The sequence below is a fragment of the Scomber scombrus genome, chromosome 15 (assembly GCF_963691925.1).
Source record: "Scomber scombrus chromosome 15, fScoSco1.1, whole genome shotgun sequence".
NCBI classification, from domain to species: domain Eukaryota; kingdom Metazoa; phylum Chordata; class Actinopteri; order Scombriformes; family Scombridae; genus Scomber; species Scomber scombrus.
In genome coordinates this window covers 9,915,462-9,932,257 of record NC_084984.1, presented here as the reverse complement: position 1 = coordinate 9,932,257, position 16,796 = coordinate 9,915,462, and the positions used below count along the sequence as shown (strand labels likewise).

General features: G+C 41.4%; 1 protein-coding gene across 1 annotated transcript in view; it reads left to right on the top strand.

The window, feature by feature from the left end:
• Positions 1–16,796, top strand: part of ntng2b (netrin g2b) — a 64,955-nt gene that overhangs the window by 32,585 nt on the left and 15,574 nt on the right. Inside the window, exons 4-5 of the mRNA XM_062434783.1 lie at positions 4,663–4,839; positions 5,286–5,295. Coding sequence (XP_062290767.1) covers positions 4,663–4,839; positions 5,286–5,295 — 187 coding nt within the window. The remainder of the gene's footprint in view (positions 1–4,662; positions 4,840–5,285; positions 5,296–16,796) is intronic.

Sequence of the window (16,796 nt, the reverse complement as noted above, 5' to 3'; positions counted from 1 at the left end):
AACCTTTACCAAGTGGTTTGAGTTGCTTAAACATAACCATTAAAACATGAATAATGCTATTATTGCCTATGAGTGAATACTGTCTTGAAAGAGCAGAAATTGTTGGACAAATGATCAAATGCTGTCAGTGACTGTTTTGTAGTTACATTCCCTATGAACATATTGCTAATGTTGCAGATTTGTTCAGTTGTCTTGCTCAGATTTTGCTGATCTGGTCATTTTCCCTTCATTTTTGTGCTTGGGTAAGCAGGCTATGTACTTAAATGGTTTATTTTTAGTGTATATTAATTACATTAAAGTGTTTTATTTTGAAAACTGACCAGATGCTCTATGCTGTTCCTGTGTTTGACTTCCTGCCTGGCTTGATCTGCTCTGTGCAGTTTGATGCGGCTTCTGTCAAAAATAGACTAGGGAGTATATTTTTAGCTGAGCAGAGGGGAGAGCCGCTTCTAGGATGTTTCTGAAACAGCAGCACGTCTGATGAAATCACAAGTATTATCAGGAGTTGGTTTGTGATCAGCTTGAGGAGCTGCGCCGCCATGCCCAAAGAAATTAAGCAGTCAGTGGTATTTTTTAAGCAAACAGCTTCAAAGATGTTTTGGAGACCTCAGAGACCTATTCTAACCTGTTTTAAAGGAGTATGTCTCCTTTAAAACAACGTGACATAATGAGTCGTCACACAGTTTGTTTGGCTGCGCTACAAACTTAGCCACTCATTGATCAATACATATGTCAGCTCTGGGACCTGCACAGTGTAACCACCAGTTACCAGAGGTGCTGCCAAATCAGCCACACCTGAAATTACCAGTCCTCAGGATTATATCTTTAAGGAAACACAGCGAACAGACTGATAAACAGAAGTTTTGACCCATAATTACACCAGCTGATTAAAACGCTACATTGTGTGTGTGTGGTTTCTAGTAGATTTGAATACATTTGCATCATTTTTTCCAACCAGTTCTTACACTCACTCTCTCTTGCCCTTCTTTGTCTTTTCCTTCTCTCACCTTCTCCCGTTTCATCCCTTCTCTCTCTCTCTCTCTCTCTCTCTCTCTCTGAGTAAATAGACAGGGTTGTGATGGATCCAGCTGTCCCGTCTTAACTTCCTTCAGCTCAGAGCTGCTATTCCCACTTTGATGACTTTGCAGTGAAGGCAGACATCTTGCACATTAACATATGATTGTGCCCATGTATTATTTGTGTGTGGAGGGACTGAAGAGAGGGATCGGCAGAAATCCCAGTGCAAGCTGTCATCCGTAAGAGAAGGAGCAAAAGAGACACAGCACAGGAAAAGTCGGATTGTCACATCATTCATGTGGAAGGAGTGCGAGGTTTGAAGTTCTCTTGGTATTCCTGGGCTATGCTATGTGGCAGGATTCGGAAAAGCAGGTCAAGGGGACGGAGAGTTCACAAAGTTTGCACCTGCAACTCAAATGATTGTTTTAATGATTAAATTAGCCAAAGTCAATATTAGGAATGCAGTAAAATTTCATCATACTATAGATCCAGACGTGTCTACTCATGCAGGCTTTCACATAAGTGTATGTGTCCAGATAATTGACAAGAGAAAGGCCATTTCCTCTAGCATACGCTGTAGCCATTAGGCCTGCTAGACACAAACTGCACAGCGGTATACGTAGAAAACCCCCTCTGTTCTTCAATATTGATTTTTAAACTACAACTTCTAGATCCTGCAACGCAGCGGCGCTTCCACTTTTAAAGATGAGACAGATGAGATTTATCACCGAAGATGCAGGAGATGAGAAGCAGTGATATGTCGGGCGCTGTCAGTCACCCAGTGCAGGCATTAGTCACCAAGCCTCAGCTTCTCTGATCTGTTGTCTGTCATTGCCGCTCTCAGACAAATGCATCAGAATCACACGAGATAGAAACACACACACACGCGCACACTCACACTCTCTTTCTCTCACACGCACGCACTATTTTTCCTCCATGAAAAAGAGATGTTCAATTTCCCTCTCCGCTAAGTGGACAGCTCGTGTCCTTCAGAAGGCAAGCGGGAAACAAGGCCTTGTCGGTGGATGGATTCTCCCTGGCACGTCCTGTCAGCTCGTCCAGGTGATCAGAGAGAAGCGCGGGTAATTTATAGGACTGTGAGCAACAATGTGATATGAGACACAACTCACAATGATCAACTGTCTCCATTTTTTTCCCTTCGAGGCCTACTGTGTGTGTTTCTAAGTTTCAGTCATTGTTATTCTGTATGTAAAGTATACTTAATGTTGTGAATCTAGCGTTGAGGTTGATGGAACGAAAGCACAAACTCACTCACCCCCCATGCCTCCCCTGCCACCCACCCAAAAAAAATAACTATGAGAAAGCGCAGATTAGTTTGAGGAAGGAAGATTGAAGTATTCATCTTGCCAGAATACAGGGGCCATTCTTTGAATATTTGATGCAGACGGATAGGTGTTCACTCCAGTGGAACAAACTGGATTGGAGTCCAGTCGCTCATCTGGAAAAGGCTGTAATTTAAAGTCGTAGCTGCCGAGTGTCCTTAAGATCCTCATTTCCTTTCCAGTAGAACTTCAACCTCTGGATCAGCCCACCTGGGCCCTGCCTTTCTGCCGAGGTCGTGATGTGCAAATGCACACATAAATGTCTGCGCCCACACACACACACACACACACGCACACACACACACACAAACACTTAAAATTCACGAGCAGGAATAGTAAACAATAATTTTCTCCCAAATGGAACTCTTAGATAGAGAGTGGGTGAATAGATTACCAACAATCTGAGACTCACAATATTTTGCACTCAAGTTTTTTAGTGTTTATTCATTTTTTTCTCCTCCATTTACACCCTGCTGTATGTTTACATACACTCCAGAACGATTAACAAAGAAAACAACGTTTGTGTGTGCGCACATAAAACACTAATTTTATGATACACATAAACACAGTATATATAATTCAATATACAGTTCAATATAATTGTTGTGTAAAAAATTGATCTCCTGTCAATATTTCATTACTACTTCCAACTTCCAAAATATAATGGAGACAAACGTACTTTAACGGAGATGAATTATATATCTGGATGTTATTATATGATATTTTGCTCACTGCTGCTTTGAAACCAGGTTTCCAAAGAACTGCTTCCCTTTGTCAACTCCCTGAGCTATTTCTCCCTCTGTCTCTGCCAACTTACTTAATAACACTTAATAATATGCAAAAGGGTGCTTTTTAATTTTAATGCCATTTATTGCCATAGGTGTCGTCATTATTAATATTGCATTATGATAGCCACTAATGCAACAACGCCAGAAAATCAGACTACAAAAGAAGAAAATACTTCGGTAAAGATGAAAGTAAAGGAAAGAATAAGAGAAAGAAAATATGTGTGTGTGTGTGTGTGTGTGTGTGTGCGTGTTTGATGATTTGAATTAGCATTCATTGTGGTGTAGCAAGCAGACGACCACCAGCACAGACCAAATCTTTTTTTATGTCTTTGCAACTTTTTGGATACCCGGGGGGGTTTGTGTGGTGTATGAGTCTACTCTGGATATGTTGGCCTGTCAATCAATCTCACAAGGAGACTGACTGCTCTGTTAATGTAGAGTTAACTTTTTAAGTTGCTCTTGGCTTCAGGAAATAGAGGCAGTTTACTGGCAGAAATTTAAACAAAAAGGGATGAAAACACATAAAAGTGCACAGGTATGATCCAAAGCCTTTCTGCAACGTTAAAGCAACAAAAAATTACCATCTCTCTCTCTCTGACACACACACACACACACGCGCACACACACGCACAAACATACACACACACACACACACACACACCAGAGTGCCTTCAGCAGCAGTTTGGATGCCCAGTCACCTTATGTTATCGTCTTAACAACAGCTTTTAATTAAGTTTACAGGGGATAATTTTATATAATACACACAAAACAAAAATAACAGTGTATCAGCACCAACAGCAATTAATGTATTATTGATAATTACAATAATCTGATTGTATATAATTACTAATTTGGTACAGAAGGGCATTTCAGGTAAAGCGGCTCAAGTCACTTGATCAACTGTGATTGAACATTTTACTGACGCATGCAGGTGTGTACACTTATAAAGGCACAAATATACTGTAATATACTATAATACTGCATATAACATAACATGCATAAAGAAAGTTACATTTTGACTCAGTGAACAACAATTTATTTAAAAAGTACATTTTGTAAGACCAAAAACATTTAATATATACAGCACTATAAAGGGAATTCAAATGCACTTTATATAGATAAACAATTTGGCAAAAAAAGTTGCACACAACAAAAACAACAGAGCAGCCAAAAAGACACAGTAGAAGAAAAAGAAATATTCTTCTTTTAAAGCCATTCACCCACAAGAGGAAGTAGTCCTTCAATAGTAAATACTTGCACTTGCCTTTTTTTCATTTTATTTCCTTGGTGCAAAAATGCTCATTTAATATCTAGCATCATTAATACAACACTTACAACCAGTGTGTGATTCCAACTTTCACCTGCTGCTGCCTTGTGTAGGGACAGTGTGGCACCCTCACACTCCTTCACACACACACACACACACACACACACACACACACACACGCACACATTACTCATGTACAGCTCCTCTCATCTGTGTCATCTGCCTTTTATCCCCTCTTTTAAAAAAGGTGCAAGTGTAACCTCCACGCCTCCCAGTGCCTGCTGCAGGATGGGAACCTCCAATGCCAGTGTGAACACAACACCACAGGCCAGGACTGCCAGCGCTGCAGGAAGGGCTTCAAAGCCAAGTCCTGGAAGGCTGGTTCCTACATGCCAACACCCAATGGCACCCCTAACACCTGTACGTACCCAAAAAACTTGTTTATATGTTCCTACTGTGTTTGTCCCGACCTCACACCCTGCACGCTGTTGGCTGGAAGCGAAACACCCACTGCCCAAAGGTTGATGCCCAGAAAAAACCCAAACACAGCAAAATAAAAAGGAAATACAGACAGAGGTCAGAGTCTCTGCAGATATAACACTACTGCACATTTCTAGAGGGTCATAAGTGATGTTTGAGATGGATTACTTTGGTATGAGTCTATAGAGCTCAAGGAAAATCCTGCTTAGTATGCTTTTAAGATGCCTTCTTCTATCTTTTAACTGTTCTTGGTATTATAAATTCAAAAATGTTCCTGTTTAAAAAAACCCAGTTGGTTTAAAGATACTTTAATTTTATAAGCAGGTCTCTTTGTTCAACTACTTTTGTGTTACCTTAGTACCCTTTTAATTGTAACTGCTGGTAGCTTAGGCCAAGTAATGTGATGCTAGCATTGTGTCTTGTTAACTGATGATAGCTCTAGAGTCATGTTAGCTGGCATTCACAAACTAGAGAGCTATAAGTGGGAACAGATCATACTTTAAGGCCTCCACAGTGTTATTGTGCCACATCCAGGTCCACCATAATAAACTGGACACACTTCTCAGTACAGGGATGCTGTGACAGTCATGACAGAGTAGCGAAGATGTTTTCTTAATTGTTCATTAGGGCTGATCATTTCATCAAAATATTATTGAAAAAACAGTATGGCAAAGTGCAATATCCAATTTGCAGAAGCTGTAATTTTTTGATAGAAGGTCAAATGTGTCACCACATACCTCTATAAATGAAGCTTTGTGGTGTTACAGCCTAAGGGGAACATGTTGTTTGGATTTCAGTGAAGATGAAATGCAAACATTTCCATTCCCATTAAAATCGTGCCTCATATCGCAATTGCAATATCTGTCAAAATAATCCCAATATAAATTTTTTGCATAGTTCCTCATTATTGTTCATATTCTGTTTATTCTACTCTTGTTGCCACTCTCATAACCCCAAATTCTCTCCTGCTATCATTACAATTCATTTCAACCCTCCAAATCAAGAATCCTGTCTTTTTTTCTTTTTTTTCTCCAAATGAATCTGCATGCAGTTATTTTAAAATTACATTCCCTGCAGTACTCTTGATTTATGAATGTAAAGGTTTGTTCATCATTCTGAGGGCTTTAATGAAACACAGGATCCAGATAAACGGGTTAAAAAAGAAAGGAAAAGTTGAGAGAGAAGACGATGGAGCTCTCTGAGTCGTCGTCACCTTAGTGGCAGTGCAGTGAGCAGATCAGAGCTGTCTAACAACGGGGGAGTGCGTGGGGGGAAATCCTCTTGGAGAGAGTGTAGCCATCTACAGTAGCTAGCTATGATAAAATAATAATCTAGGGCAGCTCCTCCCTAGTTTTCTCCTTTCAAACAAACAGAGACACACACACACAGAGAGTGAAACACAGGCACACACACACACCTGTACCTGCACTACCACTGCAGAGAACGGTCCTATTGTAAGCTCTTTTTTTTATCATGCTGTTGTTTCCAGCCATGTTCGAATGGCACTGATACACACCTTTAGATCCCATCACCACCCTTTTAAAACTCCTGAATCCCATTAGTGGAATTTAAAAATTGAAATGTTTGCAACTTGCTTGAGTTGAAAATGCAACGTTAAATGGCAACGGCTCATGAAACAGTTTGGTCTCTACAGATTGTATAATGCATGCCGAGCTAGGCTAACTATAAATACAATCTGGGAAAATGTGCAAGAAAGGCAAAAAAGTTTTGATTCAGGAGGGGGTGGTGCTCTCTTAAAACATACATATATGATGAGAAGCTCTGAACGTGAGGGTTTGTAAAAGTGTAACAGGTTGAATTTGGGGGAAAGGGAAGGGAAAAAAGGGGCAAGGGGGGGGGGGTGCAAACACAGTAATTACCCCGGGACAATGAGAGGTGGTCTATAACAAGCCCTTACTTTGCAGAAGAGCTCTTAAGCTCTCTCTCTCCCACCTGAGTCTGATGAATGAGGCAGAGTCGAGTCTTTAGGCAAATTGAATGCATAAATAAACAAGTTCTCATCTCCTCTTCCTTCTCTTATTTTTCTCTTTCAGGTACAATTGCTGGTTCCCCCTCCGGTTCTAGTAAGTAATAATGCAAAGCAAAGCAGAAGAGATGGTATTCCTCTCTCTCTCTCTTCCTGACTTGTCTCTCCATCTTTTTGTAGCATTGTTTTTCAAATTTTAAGTTTTTAACCCCACACCTTGCTTCCTGCATGTCTCCTAAACCCACCCCTCTCTCTCCTGTGATGTTCAGCTGGCTCTCCAGTCAGTCACTTCTCTTTTCCCTGCCGTCTCCTCTCTCTCAGTGCTGCAGCTCGGGCCCTGTGTGCTTCATTATTAATAGGCCTCTCTGTCGCCATGTCCTTTCATCACAGCACATCAAACTAACCTGCACAGGAGGAATTCTTCCACAGTTCCGCTGTTCTTATTTAGACTAAAGATGCTGCTGTTGGATTGAAGAAAAGGGGGGATGAGAGAGGACTGAGAATAGGTGTAGGATGGAGCAGCAAAGGTAGCTGAAAGAGAGACAGAGAGAGAAAGAGAAAAGACTCAGAAAGGGAGAGAAATGGGAGAGAAGGATGCAGGCATATGTTAGTGTGTTGTAATGCAGTGTGATTCCGGGTGAAGAGCTCGGGGAGGCAGGAATAAAAGGGAATTTGATTAGGGATTCTCTCTGTGGAGAGGCTCTCAGCCTCCGAGCTGTTAGACAGAAACGATCGGCAAAGTGGCAACATCAACCCTGACAGCACTGGGCTTTTCTCCACATGGCCCAACAGTAAAAGGCTGTTGCATGGATAGACTGAGCAATTGGACTGCGCTGCAGAAGTCTGCTGAGTTTTGTTTTTAGGGGTCTCCTCTCATAATTAGATACAATTATGTGGTTATGTGGGAAAATAGTGGGTATGTTTTATCAAAGAAAAGAACAACGCTTGCTAATGGGCTGATCGTGAGTTTACTGGTTCAGTTCAAGGCTCACAAAGACTCAGTTTCTATTAGTTAATCAACACTTTCAGCTTCATCTAACGTATTTACTGCACCCGAAACAGACGATGAAGTCGAGGATGAGAATGAAGCTGAAGATGAAACAGAGGGTGAAGTTGAAGCTGGACTTGAACGGTCCCCGGCTGTTACCCATGAGAAGTTTGGAGCCAATCAGGAAGGTTCGGACAAGTAGCCTTAGCCATAGGAAGAATAGTGCATTTACTTAAGTACTGTACATTTTGGAAAGTAATGTTGTACTTTATACTCCACTACACTTATTTGACAGCTCCTATTTTTCTAGATGAACATTTTACATTCTGCACGCACTGCAAATATCTCCATCTCACCAAGTAATATTAGTCTATTTAGTCCTGAAAGTCTTATTTCTTTAAAACAAAGGAAACAACCTGTCACTGAATTATCTAAAGTAGGGTGTCATTTTCTGTCTTCGCTCAAGATTCTCACACTTATATCTTGTTGTTATATGTTATTCAACTAGAACAGGCTGACACTTATTATGACACTGGCACTTATTATTCAAGAATAAGAAGACTTTTAGGACTAATTAATAGTTACTTAGAAAGATCTGGGTTGGGGGTTGCAGTGTAAAATGTGATACATTCATAAAAATTTTAAATTGGCTTCACCTTGACCAGTTAACATTAATATCATACTTACAGGTGAATTCACAAGTAATAATAATCCAATAATATAACTAGATAAAACACTGCAACATTAAAACACTGCATAAGGGGGCATTCTGCATAATGAGTACTTTTACTTTTGATAATACAATTAGGCGATAATACTTTTTCTAAAGTTTCGAAGGCAAGACTTTTACTTGTACTGGAGTATTTGTACAGTGTTACTTTTACTCAAGTAGAGGGTTTGAAAACGTCTTTACAAGACTAGCTGTAGTGTATACAGTAGCGGTGTAGTGTAGATTTACTTCAAACTTGTGACAAAGTGAGTGTGGATGCTTGCGTGCCTGTGGATGTCTTCATAGATGCTGACCCTGCTGTGTGTTTGTGACTTTGTATATATCATACGCAGTGGTGTGCAGTCAGGGGCAGCAAGGCTAGCACTGCTAGCCCTGTCAAAAATGGGTTTTTTTACAGTTTTTTCCATAATTAAAAGGTCATTCTGAAATGTGTCTGGAGTCAATTACTTGTTCAGTATGCAACTTTATCCAGAAAACGAATGGTTATATTTTGTGGAGCTCAAATCTCCTATGTCCTATAAACGCATCACAGCTCCTTTCCTCTGCTGGTGCCAGCAATAGTTGCATTGCTAGCCCTCTGATCGAGCTGGACACTGCTATTGGGTGCGAAACGTTGAGTGACCGTACCATCAGCCAATCAAATTTTGATGTGTTATTGACAGAACGCCCTAAGTCAAGCTTTTTTTTTTTTTTTGCCCTAAATCAAGCAGAGTTTCTAGTGCTGGCCTGGGCGTCGTCATTCAAATGAGCTTGGCTGATTGGCCCATGGGCAGGTGCGTGATGACGCACTGTCTGTTATTCTGGAAAGGTGATGGCGGTTGATTTAACAGCAAGATTGGTAGATAAAGATAAGATTGCGGACCTGCTTTGGGTGCCTTTTTCATCATGAAGGATTGCAGGATGGATTTCATCTACAAGTAATCGGTGAGTGCTAGTTTTTTTAAAACTTTCTCTGGACCAGATTGGCGCGGCTGTTGGGCTAATATCTCTCTCTCTTTGTGAAGTAAATCTAGAACCGTTTTTGGAGCATGTTTGTGTCTGTTATAGAAATTGATTTTATTTTTGAAGTGATTTAGAAGTTTCCTCTAAGGGTGCAGAGCAGTCGGGCAGTATGTGCTGTTTTTGATGTTGTGTCACATGGTATGTGCATTGTAAAGTGGGCAGTGACCTAAGGGAAGATGATCTGATGGCGATTTTGCACAGTGGTGCCTTGGTGCGTTGCGGATGTTGATCAGCTGTCATGTTGTTGTCGATTAAGTACTGTTGCATAATAGTGGCCTTATATTGGATTCACAATGTGTATGTACTGTAGGACATAGGCCTATATGTGTGCGGCTGCTCTGTTGGCTGTATCGGCATACAATACTTTGGATTTTGGTGCTGGCCCTGACTGAAACACCACTGCACGCTACTGATCATACGTAATCATCCTGCAGCTTACTGAAGGTCTTAAGATGCACTTGTCTGTTTCCTTGGCCGTATGGATCTCTGACGTTAATGTCAGACGTGGGTTTGTCCCGTCTTGAGAGCGTGGCTGTCAAACTATATGGACGTTCAGGCTTTATTTGTTCTGACTGACTGATTTTCAGCAACCCGGAGCGGATGTGAATAGATTCTGTCAGCCACTTGAACGTACAGTAAAGTAGTCCTCAAACCCCCGGTTAATGCTCATGCTAAATTTAAACCTGCCATCTTGGTAGGCAGCGGACCTCTCATGTTCCACAAGAAAAGCACTTAGGACGTGGGAGGAGTTGGGATTTCGGCACTGCTGTGATGCCATCATACTTTCTTTTTCTTTTTCTTTTTTGTCTTAAGGAAATCCATTAAGAGTGTTTGTTGAACAGCACAGCACTTTTGTTGTTTGGCTGACATCACTAAAGAACTCAAAAGAAATTCACTGATTAGCTGTGATTTAGAAGAAGCTGACAGACGCTTTAGCGCTGTATAAACAGAGCCGCAGTCCTTTGTGGAGGCTTTCAAAGCACGCGATGAAGGACACAAACATCTCAGAATATCACATATGGACTTTTTCCTTACATTTAAAGTCATAATGTAGTCATTTTAATTATGTTTTGCATCCATATTTAAACGTTTTATTTAGATGTATAAGCTGTAGATTGTCTTATTTGGACCAAACATAAACCACAAACTTTTAATATGATTGCAGTTCTATTCAGCTGCACCAGAAAAGAAGATTATACTTTATTTTATTTTGTAGAGTTGTATGACGGCCTTATTTTATCTCCAGTTTAGAGACGTGTATGTGGTTTGAACCTGACCCGGATGTGTGCAAACCCTTGTTATCTGTGTTGCATGTGGGTCTATGTGTGTGCGTGCATGTGTGTGTATGTGTAGATTTATGGTGAGTGTAAGGTGCAGTTCAGTTCTGTGAAACCCATAAATCAACTTCATCCTCTCTTTTTCCTCCCGGGGAATCTGAGATCTTAGGTTTTATTCTCACAGAACGGCCGCCAATACTGTTTGTACACGCACAAACTAACACTCACACACTAATACACCCACACACACACATGCAGTTTTATCATATCATAAGGTTGAAGGTCCTGTGACATTAGTGAGTAGATCACATTAAATTATCTTGAACAATATATCCAGTAATCCAGTATCTATGTTAGAAAAAGCCAGATGTGCACACATTAGTGTTACTGTAAAGCTAAATATGCAGCCTGGGATTTTATTTAAATTTTTTGTCCACCTAAAAGTTGCTTATGTAAATCAGATTTGAGGTAGGTTTTTTTTTTCCGGAATTAAAGAAAAAGGCAAATTCCATCTTTCATTGTGGGATTTTACGCAAATACGAGCTTTTCAAGTAGCAGATGTATCTTCATAACCATTACAGCGGACTTATGGGATGGACAGCATGTCATAGTAGTTGCACCCTTTGTCATGTCTCCGCTGCCCCAGTTAAGTCACTGAGCATGCTCAGATGAGGATTAGCAACCCATTGGCAGGAGAGTCTGATCCACGGAGCTCGCAGCCCATTGGTCAGCTGGACAGATGGGCGTTTGGTGAGGGGAGGGGGGAGGAGGGGGGTCAGAGAAACCAAATCCTAAAACCCAGTCATACATCTACCTATCCAGTCACCATGACCTCACATGACCCTACTTCATCTTTTCATCCAAAATCACATCCCAGGGTGTCCTGGCAGGGGTGCAGAAGAGCCTGCGTACAGCACAAGCACACCCACAGTCACAAACACACACACAGATAGACAAGTGCAGACAGCAAATACACACATGCACTGGGAATATATTACACGTTACACTAAAGCAACCAGTCACCCCAACCACAATCCTATGCATACACCACCTTTATTTCACTCTTGTCTATTGAAATTGTAGCATCTTTTTAAAAATGAAAACTTAACTTGGCCTCAGACTGAGGGAGATTGGATCATGCCTGGAAAACCATGTGACATATTAATAACATCCAAGCTGTCACTCAGTACGCCGCCATTAGGTGTTCTGGCAAATGTTAACCGGTCCTGAATCACAATGTCTTCATTAACGTGGAGCTCAATCAACGTCTGGCACTCATCGTAATAAACGATGAGAATGCTAAGACTGACAGGTGACATTAAACATTATTGTTATCATTTCACCGGGTATATTAATACAAGTGACAAATGATCTCATTATATGCAAATGCATCAGTGTGGAAGGCATCTAAAAATGAGTCCTAGTGGGGGATAGCGCATGAGCCTACACAGTATGCTAGTTTAAGCATGTATGTGTGTGTGTGTGTGTGTGTGTGTGTGTGTGTGTGAGAGTGAGAGTGAGAGCATGTGTGTCATGGGACAGTTAGTCCATCTGTACAGACAGACAGGCACATGTCAGAGGATTATGTAATGAATCAGCTTAGATTGTTGATGCACTCTGTGAAAGAGTGATGGCGCTGTTGCATGGCTGAAAATGTGAGCTTTTTTTACCTTTTATTTTCACATATAGAGTCCCTTCTCTCCATCATCGGCTCTGTTTCTGGAGTTGGACACTCACTATCCAACTCTATAAACCCTCATCATTCTCATCCAGTTCCAGGTAGGCAAGCAAACTAGATAGGTTGAGACTAATTGAATTTAGTCACGATCATAGTGTGAATATACTAGAATAGAGAGCTACACGACCAGCGCATATCAATCAGATGGTTAAAAATTAAGTAGACTCCTGCTTTTATTGATGATGTAGAGCTTTACAAACCCCATGAACCCTAAATCCCCTGCTAGCCCTAGATTAAAGCCTGTCAGATCCTGCTTTCTCCTTCTCTGCTTTCCAGCTATCTAGTTTAACAGTTTAAAAAAAAAACTTTACTATGCAGGTAGACGACCGCCTCCCCTAGGGGAAGACAATTGTTTGAACTCAAATTCACTATGTAGTCTTTTGGATGTGAAACAGGTTTTATGACTCACTTTTTGCCATAAAACTGTTAACTGTTGTTTGTGAGGTTATGAGGCAGCTTTGATGAACTTTTCCTTGGTCTTGTTTGTCGGTTTTTGACAACAATCGTGTATCAGTGATTTTTTTTAAATGAGATGGATAGTCACTCTTGTGTGTGAATTAGTATTTCTGGTATATTTCTTGAATTAAAATGCTTAAAAACTCTGTAAAAACACACCTGTTTCTAATGTTACATTAATTACACAACACACTGTAATGTGCAGCAAATGAAAAACCTCACAAAGAGCAGCACTGCAGTCAAAAGGCTGAATGTCCAGCATCACAATTTTGTTATTTGCTCTGATTAACTAACTGCTGAATGGAAATGTGACCACCAAACCATTTTAGGATTCACATTAGTGTGATGATTAGCCAGTCCCTACATCAGAGCAGTTTAAACAGGGGAAAATTGTATCAGTAATTTCATGTATTCACACCATGTAGTTGTTAGTGTAATGTACAAGTGTGCAGAGCTATATTTATGGATGAGTAATTGATTTGTTGTTGCTGTTGAAGGTGAGAGGTGAGGAAGGATTTCCATTATTTTCTTCTCAGACACATATGCACACATCTATATACAACCATATAAGTGTAAAACAGAGTAATACACTTTGACAAACACTGTGTGATTTCATTTTACAACCATATTAACAATAGTCACACCTTTTAACAGTTGCTGTGTTTTGCAGAACCCCCCCCCCCACACACACACACACACACACACACACACACACACACACACACACACACACACACACACACACACACACACACACACACACACACACACACACACACACACACACACACACACACACACACACACACACACACCACTTTCCAGCACTGAAAGAGTTGTGGAACAGCTTTTGAGTTTAGCCTATCTCAGCAGTGTGAAATCACACTTTCATTGTGTGTTCTCACTTCTGTGTGTGTAGAAACGTTCGAGCTTGAGCTTGTATATGTATACATTTGAAGAAAAAAAAAAGAAGGAAAACTAGGCTTTCTCTGGATAAACAATCTGAGGCAGCATCTCTAATGCTAATGCTGAGCCTGCTCATTCCTCATTGCATGTATACTCTTTGTCCTCATGCAACTGATGCAACAGACACCAGAGTTCCACCGGCAGAGACCAGACTTACACAGAGCTCAGTCTCGCTAACACATAACGTGTTACCCACCAGCCCTTTGTCAGTACCCGTGGGAGAATCTGACACATTTCCAGACAAAACAGAGGTTCTCCCTTCTTCCATATCCTCCTCTCCATCAGAGGAGCACAGTGTTTCCTTGACACCACAGGAGCCAGGGGGCCTCACCCCTTCAAAATCAATCCACGAGCACTCACATCAGTCTCACCCAGTCCCAGAAGAGTCTACACATCATTTGGTTGTTGATCATCATCATCATCATCATCATCATCATCACCACCCCCCTCCAATCACAGAGGAGTCCGTCTTCCATCACGGTCACCATCATTCAAACCCGGTGAAAACTGAGGATAAACCATCAGAGCCAAAGCATAGTGAGGGAGGAGGTAAGCTACACCCGTAGCTTTAGATGACAGTAGATATAGAATAGAGTCAAGCCCGCTTTAGGAAAATAGAATAACCTAATTTAGTAATGGGAGATCATTTTCATTTCTAGCCACCATGATGGTTTTATAGTGTACAACCCTTCTGAAATGGACAATTTTCAGGAGGTTAAGGTCACTGAAATGCTCTTATACACAAGCTATCATAATTTTATGTTGCTCGGCATCGTATCACATGTCAGGGTGGCTTATTCAATTTAGATAGTGACACTGAAATCTAGATAATGTGAGTGAGTGAGTGAGCGAGTGAGTGAGAGACGATAGAGAGACAAACAGGACGGTTTATAAATTCAGGCCGTTGAAGGTTCGTGAAAAATCTGAGTTTAGTTGACGTTGTCTTTGCATCTTTCAGAGACACAGAGGTTCAGAGTGACGGAAAGATATAAAGAGGTGACAGGAAAGAGACTGAATCAGGTCTAAACTGAAAACAACCCAACGTTAACCTTGACTTACTGAAGCAGATTACAAAATACTATGTCACTGGGGTGGGGTGGGGGAGTGGGGGGTGGCATTACTATATAAGTGTCATGATATAATTAAACAATCACGTGTTCTTTGAGGTCATTTTCTGACGATTTTGGCTCAGTGTCAGCCTGCCATTGAGAGTGCAGATGAAGAGCTCCATCACTGTCATGGTTTACGAAGCCCAACAGACTCATACAAAACCTTCTTTCAGTCAGCGTAGAGCAAGCAGGAAACCCCTGAATGCTCCGGCTGCCAGTGTCTGATGTCAGACACTTTGGGCTGAGCTGATTGAGATTAATGCCAAGAATGGTTCGAATCACTCCTACCCCCAAGGCAGCATGGGTTACTGAGATTAAATGCATTTATGCTCACTGCTGAGCTACATCAGCCTTTGAAACAACTGTGATCCAGAATCCTGCTTTCCCCACAAGAGAGGGTTTTTTTAGGCGGCATGTGTGTGCACATGTGTGTGTGTGTGACAGATGTGTGAGAGAGCAGGTCTAGTGGGGCCAGAGTCGGACATGAGTAGAGGAAGGCACGGGTTACTTTGATGAGATGTAATGATGGCATGATGCCAGTCGTGTGAAATGGTCCAGGGGTGCTGTGAGAACAGCTGCTGGCGCCCTGTCTCACTGGAGCCCCAGGGAGGGGGAGGGATGAAGGGGAGCGAGTAGGCGGGAGATAGCCTGAAGGGGGCCGCTCTGCAGGGGAGCAGGATGCTTGCAGGATGCCCCTCTCTGAAGAAGAACAACTGGAGACATACATCGCCCGTGCAAAAACACCTCAAGGGGAAACACAGATGGAAGCATGCTGCACCGTATTCTCTAGCGGTCTGGTAATCATTAGTCCCTCAATGACGTGCACGGTGTGGTCGCTTCGTGTGATTGGTTTTCTGTATTTTTAGTTGTAATCATGTCTGTGAGGAGTATTGTAGTGTTTTGATTTATTGAATTGTGGCTGTGTTACAGCAAATGAAAGAAAAGGTAGACAGGAAGAGGAGGCTTGATCCACAAACTGAACTAGTTTCACATCTCTCTTCTTTTACTTGTGCTCATTGTAGCCCTAAAAACTTGATGCAAAGGATCATGGGAATGGCATAAAGCCCTCTGGGAAAGTGGAACATACAAAGAAAAGGGGGAAAAAAGTTGAGCAAGAGACAATTAAAAATGCAGTAAAAGTGGGATGTGTGTGCTCACTTAGTCTCAAGAAGCTACATTGATTTAAGAGGTTTTGTGCCAGTGTGGAGACGGTAAATCTCAACATAAAGAAGGACACCCTTGGAGAAATGTTACTGTAATACAATACAGTATATAGCATCCTATGAATATTCATCTTCTGGGTAAATACAGTAAAAAAGAAAAAAAAAAGAGCAGAGATACTCGTCTTTTTCTATTATGAGAGGGAACAAAGAAACAAGCACGAACAGCAGTCAGATTTTATGACATTCAGATAAAAGGAAGTGCATGTCATTTCTTTCACACCCAGAGTGAAAGTGCAGTGATGAAGGAGTTTCTCAGGCCTCTCTTGACTCTCACAGCTTTTTCCCAAGCCCAGAGCTGAGGCCCCTGATGGGGCAATCCACTATCTGACAGAGAAAGAAGAGGAAAAGAAAACAAGGTCTCAGAGGATGACGAGAAGGGAAAGAAGGCAGACGATATCAGTAATCTTTACGCGCTGCAGCAACAG